This window comes from Astatotilapia calliptera, chromosome 3, assembly GCF_900246225.1.
Source record: "Astatotilapia calliptera chromosome 3, fAstCal1.2, whole genome shotgun sequence".
Lineage (NCBI taxonomy): Eukaryota > Metazoa > Chordata > Actinopteri > Cichliformes > Cichlidae > Astatotilapia > Astatotilapia calliptera.
The window spans coordinates 50,509,235-50,523,386 of record NC_039304.1 but is presented as its reverse complement, the minus strand read 5'-3'; the positions used below and the strand labels follow the sequence as shown (position 1 = coordinate 50,523,386).

Here is a 14,152-nt window from a genome sequence, read left to right as displayed (position 1 = left end):
AAAGGCTACGGCTGCTGTGAATACTCAGAATAACACCTCTGAGCGCAAATTGGATCACATCTTGGAGAAGCTCACTGTGGTCGTGAGTTCCCAGAATTGGCTCTTTGAGCACAAGAATGACAACATCACAGAACCCAAGTATGGCGAAGCTCGCGGCTCTCCAACGGGAGATTGAGAGACCAGTGTTAGAACTGCTTTGAAATTCATATGAGCTGTTTGCACTAAAGTAAAAAGTTAAAACCACCATCACTTCTTGTGGATACCCTTTCGGCACCAGCTGTGGTTGCAAGACTGGAGCCGAACAACAACACCCTGATAACAACTGTGTTTAGTCTGTGCCTTCCCATTCCATGCAAGGCCACTTGGGTTGGCTGGAAGACTGTTTACTTAGCCTAGCAGGGCGAAGGACACTGTCTCAGCTGAACTCTGGACACGCACACACATACATATACACTGATATGCACACACTCATCCCCCCTCCCTTTCCAAACGCCTTCGATGCTTGTTCCCTCCTGGGAACACGAGGCGGGCCTGAGCCCAGGCTGGAATGGTAGCGCTGGACAGGATGGCTGCTGTGTTTGCTTCGGATTACTCCTCACCCCCCACCCGACCCTGTGGCTTGTCACGTGTTCCATAATGTTGTGCTGTGGACATTTATGTGCTTTTTGTGCAGAGGAGTTTTTTTGTTTCCTGTGCTCATGCTGTCCTCCCAGGAGCCCAGCATGAGTAGAGGTCACTTTTTTTCCTCTTTTACTTTCCCATTGTTGTGTATATTTCAGTGTTTTTTTTTTCTGTAACACTACCGATCTTCGACCTGTATCCCCATGTGATGTCTGTGTTGTGTGTGTAAGATCGGGGGAGGGGGGGGGGGGGGTGTCCTATTTCACTGCAGGGCAACCTGGACATAGCAAATGAAGCCTTGATTGATTGATTGATTGATTGATTGATTGATTGATTGATTGATTGATTGATTGATTGATTGATTGATTGATTGATCGATTGAAGAAGTGGAAAAGAGGGCTTTGCTATCCTACCCTGGAACACCACAAAGCCATTGGTTCAGATATGTGGATGACACCTGGGTGAAAATCAAATCTCAGGACATCCTACATTTCACAGATCACATTAACTCAGTGGACCAATACATCAAATTCACCAGGGAGGATATGGAGACTGCAGGTTAGCCTTCTTAGACTGTGAGATTACCAAATCCAAAGCATTAGCTAAAATGCCTTGAGATAACTTCTGTTATGAATTAGAGCTACCGTATATGACCCTATAGATGCATATAGGTCCTTTTGACTAAAACGGTGTGGAACAACTGATTCATGAGTTAAAAAAAGAAGTCAGTACAACAATGCTCTTTATAATCAAGTATATTTGAATCATGATGTGACTGAATGTGCTCACGAATATAAATCATGATGATGTGCACATGCCAACCTCAAAACATTGTCGCTTTATTCAGTGCATTTCCTACAATACACATCAAAATGAAATGAAACATTTCTGGAAAACAGCCAAGTAGAAAAAAAAACCTGAGATTTCTTTTTTTTTAAGCAACACCAATTATCTATGCTTTAATTTTTGTTATGAATAAAATAATAAAAAAAAAAACATATTGCAGAAAGGTAAAAAGTTCTTCATGATATGTTTAAATAAGCTTAGCAGAAACTATATTATTTGTAAAGATTTGGGGTGGATAAGCATGATTGCACAGAACTCACGTGACAAAAAAAGAGAAAGAAAAAACACACACACACACACACACACAAAACAAGGCTGTACATAAAATATGGAAGTTTTCCTACAGTTCATTGGTTTGAGACGTTGCTGTTGATGTAACGATGCCAAACTGCTCCTTGCTGCTCTCACTCCCCTCACTCACTTGTTGAATGTTGGCTCTCCTGGACAACTTTCTCACCCTGGCCCGAAAAGCCTTACAGAGGTAAAAGTAAACAACAGGGTCCAGGCAGATGTTGAAAACTGAGACCATGGTGGACACCTCCTTCAGGTAGTACAACACTGGACCTACTGTGCAGTTTCCCGACAGAAAAGTAAAGGGAAGTCGAACCAGGTGATAGGGGACAAAGCAAACACAGAAGATGCTGACAAGCAGCAACATGTTTCTACGAGACTTCAAGAGCTTCTCAGAGGAGGCCAGCTGCCTCTGCTGTGCCTGCAACACCCTGCGGGAGGTGCTGTAGTAGAAGAAGACCAGGGATATGAAGACTAAGAGGAAGATGATGGCAGACAGAACCTGGATGATTTTAAAGAACAACTTGACTGATTCACTAAAGAGGGGATCACAGCGGCTGGAGTTAGAGGTCAGAGATTCCTGAGTCATCAAATACAGATTGCTGTAAGAAATTGCTGTAGCCAGAAGAAAAACCCAGGTGACCGCAGAGATTATGTGGGCAGTTCGTACTGTCTGCAGGACGCGAGTTCCTGATGGATTGACGATCTTCAGATACCTGAAGAGAGAAGCAAAAGCAGGCAATAGACAAATTCACTAATCAGCCACAGTGCTGCCAAAATCATTAAGTTAAAAAATGCATTCATGCTTTAATTAGGACTGCAGGATTTAAATGGTAAATGGTAAATGGCCTGTATTTGTATAGCGCTTTACTAGTCCCTAAGGACCCCAAAGCGCTTTACATATCCAGTCATCCACCCATTCACACACACATTCACACACTGGTGATGGCAAGCTACATTTACTGATGTAACACCCAGTGTTGTACTTAACAACACTATAAAGGTTTTTTTTTTTACCTGTTGGCAGCAATGTACCCCATAAATATGATGCTGGCATACATGTTGAGGAAAAAGGCAGAAGCTCCAAAGCTGCAGTAGAGACTCGGGATTATTCCAGAGCTTCTGGCATAGTAAGTGATGCGCAGTGGCAGACAGAGGCAGAATAGGAAGTCAGCAGCTGTCAGGTTCTTCAGGAAGACTTTCAAGCTGCTGGACGCCTGCTTTCGACCTCGACAACAGTAGAACTTCATGATGAAGCCATTGAGAGGTAAACCTACCTAAAGAAACACAGAAAGGATGGAGAGAACAGGACTTTGGTACATGCACTGGGAACCTCAAACCAATTTCTGACAGAGCACAATTTGATGATTTGAAACTTACCAGAAAGACCAAACTGTGGACCAGTATAAAGAAAGGTTTGGCTGAAATATCCTTAACCTCACAGGTCTCATTGGAAGGTGAAGTCATGGTATTTTGGTCAGTGATGTTTCTGGAGCGGAAACAAAAATCCACCTCACATATACATCATTTTGCAACAAATTATGTATAATTGCTATTTTAATCTTTGAAATTATCTTCATGGTGTCTTTGTTTGATGTAGTAACTCAAAGTGAAACCATCCATCCATTTGCTTATCCTTTTCAGGGTCGCGGGGGTGCTGGAGCCTATCCCAGCTGTCATAGGGCGAGAGGCGGGGTACACCCTGGACAGGTCACCAGTCTGTCACAGGGCTAACACATAGGGACAGACAACCATTCACACTCACATTCACTCCCACATTCACACCTATGGGCAATTTGGATTAATCAATTAACCTATCCCCACAAGCTGCATGTCTTTGGACAGTGGGAGGAAGCCAGAGTACCGGAGGGAACCCACGCGAACACGGGGAGAACATGCAAACTCCACACAGAAAGACCCCGGCCTGATGGTAGAATTGAACTCAGGACCTTCGTGCTGTGCGGCAACAGTGCAAACCACCATGCCACCATGTGATGATGGTCAAACTAAGTAAGTTCACCCTAAGGTCAGATGGTGCAATGTTCAGAAAAACTATGAAAAAATCCCAAGAGATATATGTCAGACTCCACAGGCCACTGTGAACATGATAAATGTTAAAGTTCGTGACAGACAATCTAAAGAAGACCGAACAACTATGGTTTGTTTGAAAGTGCCCGCCAGGAGAAAGCCTCTTCTCCTCATAAAGAATATGGCAACATGGCTTAGGCTTGGGAAGTTACTTCTAAACAAACCACAAGACTTCTGTACAGAGCAGCCAGAAGTGCAGATATTTGGCAGCACCATGTTTGGCATTCCCAGCATTTCAGCAAAAGGTATCATTAACTATTAGAACAGTGGTGGAGGAGTGATGATTAGGGTTTGATTTGCAGCCACGGGACCTGGGCACCTTAAAGTCACAGAGTCGACCATAAACTCCTCTGCATACCAAAGTATTATAGTCAAATATAGTATTATAGGAGTCAAATGTGAGACCGTCAATAGGACAAAGATCCTAAGCACAGCAGCAAATCAACATCAGAATGATTGAGAGACGGCAAACCTCAAAGAAGCATGAAAAGAAAGCCAATAGAGCTCCACAACAATGTGAGAGTCTGACAAAGCCATGCAGAAAACCATTACTTCACATTACTGCTAAAAGTGATTCTAAAAGCTACTGAATCATACAGCCTGGTTCTGCTGAGTTAAAAGGAAGTCCTGTTAAAAGGGAGTTTTTCCTTCCAACTGTCGCCAAAGTGCTTACGCAAAGGGGGCACATGATTATTGGTGGTTTCTCTGTATAATTGTACCTGAAGATATAAAGCTAAGGAAACTGTTTTTGTGATTTGTTGCTTTAAATATGACTAAAATTGGATGAAACAACAGATGTGTGGTATATTAGGAAGATGGCCACTACTGACCATGTGCTCAGTGAATGTCTCAGGCAGCAGAAACTCAAGAAAGAAGAGGAGCAAGAAGAAAAATCGCCATGGAAAGACAGGTCTTTGCATGGCATGTACTGCCAGCAGACAAAAGACATGACTCACACTGAGAAATCTTACTAATGGCTGGAGAAAGCTGGGCTGAAAGAAAGCACGTGCCAGCTCAGGAATGAGCCTTAAGCACAAGATCAATAGAGACTGAGGTCTACTACAACAAGGAAGGCCAAGGTGGTGAACTCTCTCTACTCTCACGGTCAATGTAGAATCAGTGGTTAATCTAACCTCAGTCTTTAGACTGTGGTATGAAGCCAGAGTAACCAGAGAAACAAACACCAGGAAACTGGACAAAAAAAGGCCCCAGATTTGATTCAAACCCAGGACCATCTTGCAGCGAGATGACAGTGTTAATTACTGCATGGCATCCTTCTTCCCTCTATTTAACATTGAAACAATCTCATCTTTAACCGTTATCTCTCATGATTTGCCAGACTTACTACTTGAACTTTGATCTGAATTTCTACATCTCATCTCCTTGCAGAGTTGTGTTTTCACCCATGCTCTGAATAGGTTATTTAATTGCTGAGTAACATCATGTGGTATCAGTTACAATGCACACGACTAATTTGTGAGTTTCCTGTGTACGTGCATTGACTTCCATAAAGACAAACAAATTAGGCTGCATAGATTAAAAATAATCCTACCGTAAATATGAGAAAAGCTGTGCAGAGTTAACTAGAAATGGCCTCAGACTTATTCTAAAGATAGGTCTGAGTCCAGATCTGGATCATGGTTAACTATTGGTAGTTTTGGCCCAGGCCTTAGTCAAATTTAGAATCATGAGATCAGATTGGTCTCTTGAACACGGATGTTAGTTGTGGGTGCTGATCATTGACTGTTTTTGCTCCACATGTTAAAGATAATCATTTTTCAGTTTTTTTGTTTTTTTAATCAGCAGAAGTACAAATAAATGTGAGTCTGAGAAACCAGCTGGACTCACCTGTATTTGATGTATCCCTCTGCAGTTTTCTGTCAGCACGAAACGCTACTTCAGTCAATATGTCTTCGTGGTTTAATGGTATCATTGTAAATCAGAAAACACACAGTAACTGCAGCTCTACCCTGATCTCTGACGTGTTTCCTGTTTGAAACCACTGAAATTGCTGCACAGAAAGCTGACACTTCATTTATGATTAGTTGTGATAAACAGGCCATATACAATGCTGGGAATCATTCTGTGCCTCCTTTGTAATGTCTTTTTAATTTTTTTAAATATATTTTCACGCTTAAGTGTTTCGCATCATCAACACAATTTTAATATTTGACACAGATAACTCGAATAGATATAAAACGCAGTTTTTAAATGATGATTTAAAACAAAGTACTGTTTATACACTTATCATCAGTATGTGTATCACAGTGCAACACAAAGTCACATCAAGGGTATCAGTCTCTCCAAGTAAGTTGTGAATTCATTTCACCTGCTTTGGTGAAGATGAAAGTGACAACAACTAAACTAGAGACGAAACAACAGGTCAATCTTCAAAATAAATAGTTTAGCAGGTGATAGTCAGAGACTATAACCACAGATTTTTCTCTAGTTAAGTTTTTTGCTGGTGGCCTTAACTGGTAGATTAGGACAGTACCTTTAGGCTATTGAGGTTTTGTGTTCTCGCCGCAGATGAATTCAGTGAAACCAGTGTCATAGATCCCATTTAAAAAAGTGTTTCCCCGCCCTGGTTCCCAAAGCCACACACCTAGTAGCCAATTCACAGATAAAGGTGAAGTGTATTGCTACTGCGAACGTACCAAAACTGAACCAAAACCCCAGGGTGAACCAAGTTCAAAATAACAAACAAAAAATCTATTCCAAAAAAGTGCTACCTGAACAATAAGCAGAGCTATTTTCCAATACTATATATAAATGTGTGTCAGAACACACGCACAAGAAAAAACACTATGAATTTGGCGGTGGAAGACGGGCCTGCTGCTGCTTGATGCTGCCAGAGTTTCTGAGGTGGCTAAGTTGGCAGTGGGGTCCAATCAGCAGATGCCATGTTCAAGCCAACCCCAAACAGCCCACTTAATCAGAAAAAGGACTCTTAAAGGTACAGAACACACATGTAAACTACAGTCCAGACATATGGATTTAGTGGTCATAATTCATATTTATAGGATTTATGACCGAAATACTGCCAGGGCCATTACACCAGGGCTTCTGCTGAGCTCAAAGGTCAATACGAGGCTGAACTCAATACAAACACACTGCCACACACACAGAGTGGCCACTTTGCAGATTTCTCAGGTTTGCCAAAATGTATTATTTTACTGACACCTATAATAACATTGCAGGCCTTCCTCATTCCCCTCATCAGTTGGAAAATTGAAAACCAAGTAATATTGGCTAGCTATCACACAGTTAAAATAAATACAACCTCCATCCCCACTGTCAGATAATGGTGATGGTGATGATAATGGCACTGAGCACTACAGAAGTAAGGTTTATATCTTTTGTTTCTGCGGAGTCTCGTGTCTCTCCACTTCACTCACTGGGTGCTGTAATGTATGCATTAAGGCGTGTTGTATCACTTCCTGTTGCTTTTCTGTTGCAACTCACAGTGCTGTCGTCTGCACTTCCACCATGTTCTGCCCAAACAGGGAACAGTTCAAAGGTCAAGCCCATAATATTCTAAGAATGTGACAACATCGCACACTCTGAATGTAAGGCGTGAACCAGCAGACAAATCAGCAAACCAACCCGGAAATACTGTTCACAAAAAAACAAAGATAAAATCAGTGAACACTACACATTTAAAGGCTAACTCCAAAAATTATCATCTGTTTAACTCTGTGTGTAAAGTTGGATTTTAAAAATACATGTTAAAACTTTAATTTTTTAAAACATGTTTAGTACCATCTAGTGCCAGTACAGAATGTGATGTCACCAGGCTGGTTGGTTGTGGCTAACAGACTTACACTAGTTTATGTTAGGCAACTAATTATATCATGTGCAAAGGAAAGACTGATATGCAATAGACAAACAATAAGAACCACTGAAACAGACAGTTAAAGTAGACACCTTATTCTTGATTTCTTGATTAACATAAAGCTCATTGTTGCACTCAGGGACAGAACAAAAACCAACCTCTCAGACTCATTTTTAGTTTCAGCGTCCTTGTTTTCTAGTGAGTTATTGGTTCTGTCATTAGTTACATTACTTTATGTTAGCGAAGTCTATATGCCCCAACCAACCAACCTGGTGACGTCACACTATACTGGCTAAAGATGGTACTCTAAAATCTTATATTTCTGAAAACCAGCTTTACAGACAGAGTAAAACCTATGACACTTTATGAGAGCAGGCCTCAATGGTGGTAAATGGTGTAAATTAGCCTTGGGGTTTTTTCTCTATTTTTGTTGGGCCTTTGCCCTGGAATACAAAGCCCTTTCAAGCTTATGATTTGGCACTATAGAAATAATACTGAACTGAATTTAAAAAATAAATAAAAGTAATTTAAATCCATCCATCCATCCATTCGCTTCTGCTTCTGCTTTTCAGGGTTGCGGGGGGCGCTGGAGCTTATCCCAGATGTCATAGGGCGAGAGGCGGGGTACACCCTGGACAGGTCGCCAGCCTGTCGAAGGGCTAACACATAGAGACATAGACAACCATTCGCGCTCACATTCACACACAGATTCACACCTATGGGCAATTTAGATTAATCAATTAACCTATCCCCACTAACTGCTAGTCAAAATTTACAACAGTGCATATTGGACTGTGCATACTGGACTTCCTGACCAACCGCCCCCAACATGTCCGGCTGGATAACCGCTGCTCATCTACCATCACAATGAACACCGGTGTACCACAAGGCTGTGTGATGAGCCCTTTCCTCTACTCCCTCTTCACCCACGACTGCAGACCTGCTGATGGTTCCAACACCATCATTAAGTTTGCAGATGACACCACGGTGATTGGCCTCATCAGTGACAATTATGAGGCCGCCTACAGGGAGGAGGTGGATCGTCTGGCTGAGTGGTGCGACAGAAACAACCTGCTGCTTAACACCGAGAAGACCAAGGAGCTCATCGTGGACTACAGGAGGAATGCTGACCCACATCCACTCATCCACATTAAGGGGACGGCTGTGGAGCGTGTGAGCAGCTTCAAGTTCCTGGGAGTCCACATCTCCTAGGATCTCACCTGGACGACCAACTGCTCCAAGCTGGTCAAGAAGGCTCACCAGCGCCTCTTCTTCTTGAGGACTCTGAGGAAGAACCACCTGTCCTCAGACATCCTGGTGAACTTCTATCGTTGCACCATCGAGAGCATCCTGACCAACTGTATAACAGTCTGGTACGGGAACTGCTCTGCCTCGGACCGGAAGGCGTTGCAGAGGGTCGTGAAAACTGCCCAGCGCATCGCCGGAGCACCACTTCCTGCCATAAAGGACATCTACAGGAAGCGGTGTCTGAAAAGGGCTGGGAAAATCATCAAAGACCCCAGTCACCCATCACATGGACTCTTCACCCTCCTGCCCTCTGGAAGGTGCTACAGGAGCCTCCGGACTAAGACCACCAGGTACCGGAACAGCTTCTTCCCCACAGCTGTCAGACTCCTGAACTCTGCCTCCTGACATCTGACCCACGTTAAACTCATGGACTGAACATACACACACACACACACACAATGGACAACTGTACCCTCAAACACACAATAATAACATGGACTGAACCACCACTCACAACCACTGGCACTTTATATAGCCTCTGTAGGAATTATCCACATATCTCACTTATCTTAACTGCACTACCGTATAGCTCTGTGTAAATAATCATTCTGTACATACGATAATTTTTAATCCTACAACTGTTTAGAACTTGCATAGTTCACATTTCTGTATAACTGTACTTCATACAACTCGTATGTTAGACTCGTATATTTCTAAATTCCTTTGGAAAGATAAACCCCCACATATCAGCTTAAAAACATTACAAAAGACCAAGGATATAGGACGATTAGATCTGCCTAACTTTAATCACTATTTTTTAGCCAACAGGCTTCAGTTCATCTCCAGATGGTTTAAACACACCCTCTTAGATGAACCTTGGATAGATGTAGAACAGGCACTATGTAATAACACAGAAATTTCAGACCTACCATTTATCAGCTCAAACATCAAATGACATGAATATTTTAAAAGCATCAATATCAGCTCTTCTCTGACAGCATGGTGGGAGTTTCTAAAAATGACATGCAAACGTACACCTATCTGGAACAATCCGGACATATTACAAAACAATAATATGATAAACTTTCCAGATTGGAGTTGCAAAGGAATTAAATACTTGGAACATATATTGGAAGGAACAGACTTTATTTTGTTTGACAGACTAGTTACACAATACGGGATCAACAAGAAACAATTTTTGGAATATCAACAAATTAAATCCATAGTAAAAAAAGAAATTAAATCCCAGTGAAGCTGAATTACAAACACCACCAAGTGTGGTACAATTTTTTAGTCTAAAACCCCCCAAATTATTGTCTAAAATATACAGAACACGTTCTAAAATGGATGAATCAATATCCCTTCCTATTGCAAAATGGGAAGCAGATTTATCGATCAGCTTAGACCAAAACCTTTGGTCTCAGATATACTTAAAAACCTTTCAGTGGATCAGAAATCCCAGTTTGCAATTAATACAATGCAAAATATTACACAGAGTGCACTATACTGGTCATAGGATGTCCAAGATGGGCTATACGCCTTCCAACAACTGCTCACACTGCACAGCAAATACACCGGACAATTACATCCACGCTCTTTGGTTCCGTCCACCAGTTCAAAAGTTTTGGCGTGAGATATGTGAAGACTTATCAAAGTGTCTGAAATTTAACAGTCCTCTGGCCTCTGTGCCTGAAGCTCGGTCCTCTCTGGCACAGCTGGCTGCCGGCAGAGCCCGCGGGCACGCCACTGCAACCCCCTCTGGCCTCTGCTCCGTAGGTGCTGGGTGACCTCTCGTTTGGGGCTCTACTCAGCTCTTCCCAGGAGGGTGGCACGGTTCCCCCCCTTTTGGTGGTCCTCCTCGGTCCTCGTACTCTGGGGCCTCTAGATATCTGGGGCCTGGATCTCCTCCATACCTGCTTCATGCCCTGGAGGACGGGGCTGTGGCTCCCCACACTCCCTAGCAGATCGTTACATGGAGAAACCTTTGGAATACAAGCGTGCTGATCCACACAGGTGTGCACACAGGTGTACACACGGGTGTTCACAGACGCGGACTACACCTTTGTTGGCTGCTGCCTCAAAGCACATTGTGCGCTGTCTATCTTGCGTGCTGCACAATATCGTTTAGTATTTAGTATCTACTGTTATCTACTGCTAGCTAGTTTATTGTGATGGTGCTGTTTTTATTATGTTGCTCTTTTTTTGGTTTTGCTTTCTTCTTCTTCTTTCTTCTGTTTTTTTTCTCCATACAGGTGATCCAGGTGTTTTGTTTGTTTTTCTTTCTTTCCTCCCCCCTTTCTCACCGTCTCTACTTCCCTCTGGTTTTCTTTCTCTCCCTCTCTTTCTTTCATTCTTTCTCTCTGTCCCATCCCCCAGTCATGTCTGTCCCGTTTGTAAAATAAATACATAATTATAATAAAGGTCAATCAAATGGACCAATATGGCAAGGCCATGATGAAAATAAATAAATCCACTTCGCATCTTTCTTGGCCTTAAGACAACAATTCTGATGGCAAAAGATCCAAACAGGACACACAAAAAAAAATGATTTGGCATGTTCTTAACAGCGTTTGACTTCGTTTTTTGCATTTACTTGCGGACAGAGATATTTTTTCAATACTGCACATGTGGACAGGATGAAAACACCCATGTAATTTATTCTAGCTAAAACAGCCATTGTACTAATAGCCATAAGATAGAAATATAAACATCAATGATGTCTGTGTAGGTGTCTGTTTTAATTTTGAAAAATGTTGAACTTTTCCTCACAGCTCACTGGTTTGACTCGTTGCTGTTGATTGGAGGATGATAAGCTGTTGCTCAGTGTTTTCATTCTCCTCCTTTGATTGTTGAATATTGACATGTGCTCTCAGCGATGCTGTCTTCTGGCTCAACTGGGCCCGAAAAGCCTTACAGAGAAAAAAGTAAACAACAGGATCCACGCAGATGTTGAAAACTGACACTAAGGTAGCCACCTCCTTCAAGTAGTATAACACCTGACCAACAAAGCCCTTGCTGCATAGAAAAGTAAAAGGAAGGCGAACCAGGTGATGGGGAACAAAACAAATACAGAAGATGCTGACCAGCACTAACATGTTCCTGCGAGACTTCAGGAGCTTCTCGCAGCCAGAGGAGGCCAGCTGCCTCTGCTGTACCAGCAACACCCTGCGGGAGATGCTGTAGTAGAGGAAGACCAGGGATATGAAGACCAACAGGAAGATGCTAATGCAGCCAGCATGGAGTGTTTTGTGGAGCACACTGCCGAATTCACTAAAGAAGGCACTGCAGCAACCAGGACCTGCAGATACATGTGGCTGAGTGATCAAAAGCAGGATGTTGTAGATAACTGTGGGAGCCAGCAGAATCAACCAGGTGATTAGAGAAATCTTGCGGGCTGCTTGTATTGTTTGGAGGAAGTGAGTCCTATAAGGATGGACAATCTTCAGATACCTGAGGAAAGAAGAGAAAGGAAGCAGTACTTCACTAAGCAGTAATAGTTCTGCTAAATCTACAAAAGTCATTGAGACTAAAAGACACCACCATTCTCTTTTCAGGAGTGCAGGATTTGTAGTCGACCCATTAATATAGTTTTGAAATTGACATCAACTGCATTCGGAAATCCTTACCTGTTAACAGCGATGTACCCCATGAATATGATGCTGGCGTACATGTTAAGGAAGATGGCAGAAGCTCCAAAGGTGCAGTAGAGTCTCTGAATGGGAACAGAATTCCTGGCATAGTGGACGATACGGAGCGGTAGAAAGAGGCAGAGCAGGAAGTCAGCAGCTGTCAGGTTCTTCAGGTAGACCATTAAGCTACTAGATGCTTGCTGTTGAAAGTATAACTTCATGATGAAGCAATTGAGAAGTAAACCCACCTAAGCAGGACATAGACAATGGAAGAAACATTACCTTGGTACATGCACTGTGATCCTTAAACCCATTTCTAACAGAGCATAGTCTGAAGATTTGAAACTTACCAGAAAGACCATGCTGTAGACCAGTATAAAGAAAGTGCTGACTGATGTAACGATCATAACACAGGTCTGGTTTGAAGTGATGTTGTTTGAGTCGGCCATGTTTCTGAAGGTAAAAAAAAATACAAATTCAAAGTTAGCTTTATTGTCAAAGACCATATTTACAGTCATACACAGGAATTTGAAATTGCAATGCTCCCATGGCCCTCGGTGTACAGTAAAACAATAGATAGATAAAAAGATTAAGATTAAATAGGAGTCTTAAATACACCATCTTCATTAAAATACTTCATAATTTCTTAGTTTGTTTTGTTAAATCAGAGTTAAACCAATGTTATTAAATTCTGATAAGTGCTAAAATCCACCATATTTGTCTTTTTAAACAGCACTTTCCCTTCTGGTGGAGTTTACTGACAGTTTACCTAAATTCAATTCAATGCACAACAGTTATACTTGTTTTTTACATGATGAACAAGCCTTAAAGACAAAATTAACGCAAATGCAAATACTGTATAGGAAATTGCTAGTGACATCATCTGTTATTCAAACTCTTTGGAAAGAAATCAACATCAATCAAATGTAATTAAACATCTCAATAGTGGCAGCAGTCTTTTAATACAATTTGGTCAACCACTGCCTCCAGTGCTGTTGACCAACAGGGTGCTTGGTGGAAACTGTGGGGCAAAGACAAAGGAAAAGCAGGGAGGGCATATGTTAGGAGGCAGCAGGAGAGAAGGAAAGGCAGGAGTGAGGAGGTGAGAGTACAGACATTAAATATGGGGGCATTACTACAGAGAGCTGGCTGCTATGATGGAGAGAAAAGGTTGATTTACACACATGGTTTTTATCGAGATTTGTGTATAAATGGTGTCGGCCAGCATCCTTTGAACAGGTGAGACTAAAGTGTAAATGTGTGCCCATAATCTACAGCAGCACAGTTAGTAAAAAACAAACAAATATCAGCACTAACATCTCGTACCCATTACCAAGTACAATCATTTCTCTATAGTAATGCAAGACTCATATAATCCTACAGAAATGCTTGCTTCAAATTATTGCTGCTAGAAGTGGTTCTGTCAGCTATTAAATCACAGGGTGTGCTGGCTGTAAACCCACTCTGTCTATTAATCATAATTTCAGTCTTCTTCTTTAGACTCCAGTACTACTGTGAGAAACCTTAGAGTCACTTACGACCAGCAAAAGTCTTTTCATTTGAACAAATATGTAGGACCGCCTTTTTTCATCCA

At 42.0% G+C, this 14,152-nt stretch overlaps 2 protein-coding genes across 5 annotated transcripts; both read right to left on the bottom strand.

Moving 5' to 3' along the window:
* Nucleotides 1–1,663: 1,663 nt before the first annotated feature.
* Nucleotides 1,664–6,694, bottom strand: LOC113019699 (P2Y purinoceptor 14-like). 4 transcript variants are annotated; one of them, XM_026163517.1, is made up of 4 exons: nucleotides 6,579–6,694; nucleotides 3,139–3,247; nucleotides 2,776–3,035; nucleotides 1,664–2,474 (listed from the first exon to the last, which is right to left on the bottom strand). In XM_026163517.1, the coding sequence occupies exons 2-4, from the start codon at nucleotides 3,223–3,225 to the stop codon at nucleotides 1,808–1,810; spliced, it is 1,014 nt and encodes a 337-aa protein (XP_026019302.1). In that variant the 5' UTR covers nucleotides 3,226–3,247; nucleotides 6,579–6,694; the 3' UTR covers nucleotides 1,664–1,807. The 4 variants fall into 4 exon arrangements, with proteins under 4 accessions (XP_026019302.1, XP_026019301.1, XP_026019300.1 ...); XM_026163516.1 differs by lacking the exon at nucleotides 6,579–6,694 and adding an exon at nucleotides 6,341–6,519; XM_026163515.1 differs by lacking the exon at nucleotides 6,579–6,694 and adding an exon at nucleotides 5,695–5,831.
* A 5,000-nt stretch (nucleotides 6,695–11,694) lies between these two features.
* Nucleotides 11,695–13,007, bottom strand: LOC113019697 (P2Y purinoceptor 14-like). The gene is made up of 3 exons (XM_026163512.1): nucleotides 12,909–13,007; nucleotides 12,556–12,806; nucleotides 11,695–12,379 (listed from the first exon to the last, which is right to left on the bottom strand). Exons 1-3 carry the CDS (start codon nucleotides 13,005–13,007, stop codon nucleotides 11,695–11,697), a joined length of 1,035 nt encoding a protein of 344 aa, XP_026019297.1.
* Nucleotides 13,008–14,152: the final 1,145 nt, after the last annotated feature.

Bases quoted from the DNA above. Each gene is read 5' to 3' on its own strand.
- LOC113019699 (XM_026163517.1), bottom strand. From the start codon at position 3,225: ATGACTTCACCTTCCAATGAGACCTGTGAGGTTAAGGATATTTCAGCC. The intron at 3,036-3,138 runs GTAAGTTTCAAA...GTGTTTCTTTAG, and splicing joins TCCACAGTTTGGTCTTTCTG to GTAGGTTTACCTCTCAATGG. The intron at 2,475-2,775 runs GTAAAAAAAAAA...TTCTCTCTTCAG, and splicing joins GGGTACATTGCTGCCAACAG to GTATCTGAAGATCGTCAATC.
- LOC113019697 (XM_026163512.1), bottom strand. From the start codon at position 13,007: ATGGCCGACTCAAACAACATCACTTCAAACCAGACCTGTGTTATGATC. The intron at 12,807-12,908 runs GTAAGTTTCAAA...TGTCCTGCTTAG, and splicing joins TCTACAGCATGGTCTTTCTG to GTGGGTTTACTTCTCAATTG. The intron at 12,380-12,555 runs GTAAGGATTTCC...TTCTTTCCTCAG, and splicing joins GGGTACATCGCTGTTAACAG to GTATCTGAAGATTGTCCATC.